A 1024-nucleotide genomic window follows, 5' to 3' on the forward strand; every position below is an offset into this window, starting at 1 on the left:
GTTTTCATCACAAAAAGGTGTTCGTGTCTGGCAGCAAGATGTTCCCTATTTTGCTGAAAAGGGTGTGCATAGGATTTTATCCAAGCTTGTTGTGATGTCACTAAAGCAGACATTAAAGTAGACATTAAAAGATAAACAAAGGAAACTTTCAGCAAATACAGTAAAAGTGGATTCTGCTTAACACACAAAACCTGGCAAACACACTTACAATTATTCATAAACATCAGCATTTCAACATATGCATGTTAGCATTTATGTTACTCATCTAAAAGCATCACCATGTCTCAGTTAAAAACAAAAATATGCCAAACTACACACACATCATTCTGGTATTTAAGCACTATGAGTGTATTAAATTGGGGATTCAGCTCTGCACATTTAAATTGGATGAGTCTTTAGGGAATTGAGAAAACCAAAACAGCAACAGAATTAGCCACTGAAACATGCCATCGTCCTGGAAGACATCCTTCACATGTCAGTCTGACTCTGTGTACATGTGTTTGTCTTTTGAAAGCACTGGACTGTGGAAAGTGATGGCGAGTTTCCAGAGTAAACCACAGTTGAGCTATTCTGCAGAATTTGAGGTCAAGGATTATGGTGAGCTATCTCATGGGCATTTTCATCATAGACTGCATTTAAAAGATGGATGTAGGTATCATGCCACCGCCTTGTGAAGCTCTGTTTCTGAAGTCTCTAAGCATTTTTGGCTGTCACCATATTAGTAGCACACTCTTGCTTATTCACTAATATGGAGCATCATTTGCAATGTAAAGATCACGTTGTCATGAAATAGCTGTGTGCCAAGCAGGATTTGGGACCCAAGAAGGTAGGAATCAAATTCAAAATTACCTTTAATGCTTTACTTTAAACGGAATGCAAAAGTCCTACACAGTAGCAGGGTGGGAGCAAAAAAACTAAAAATGTGGAAACAGAGCTGGAAGGCATGAGGAAGGACACAACAAAGGACAATGTGAGAGGAAACCAGTGGGAACACAAGTGAGGTTAACTAAAATTAGAGAACATC

General features: G+C 38.6%; 1 protein-coding gene across 1 annotated transcript in view; it reads left to right on the top strand.

Annotated features, from left to right (window-relative positions):
- LOC102295694 (complement C3) overlaps positions 1–1024 on the top strand; it is a gene marked incomplete in the record, with an annotated part of 24331 nt that overhangs the window by 5469 nt on the left and 17838 nt on the right. Inside the window, 1 exon segment of the mRNA XM_042224530.1 lies at positions 515–597. Within this exon segment, the coding sequence (XP_042080464.1) occupies positions 515–597 (83 nt within the window).

Source organism: Haplochromis burtoni, unplaced genomic scaffold (assembly GCF_018398535.1).
Source record: "Haplochromis burtoni strain Fernald_Lab_line unplaced genomic scaffold, NCSU_Asbu1 Contig_140, whole genome shotgun sequence".
Lineage (NCBI taxonomy): Eukaryota > Metazoa > Chordata > Actinopteri > Cichliformes > Cichlidae > Haplochromis > Haplochromis burtoni.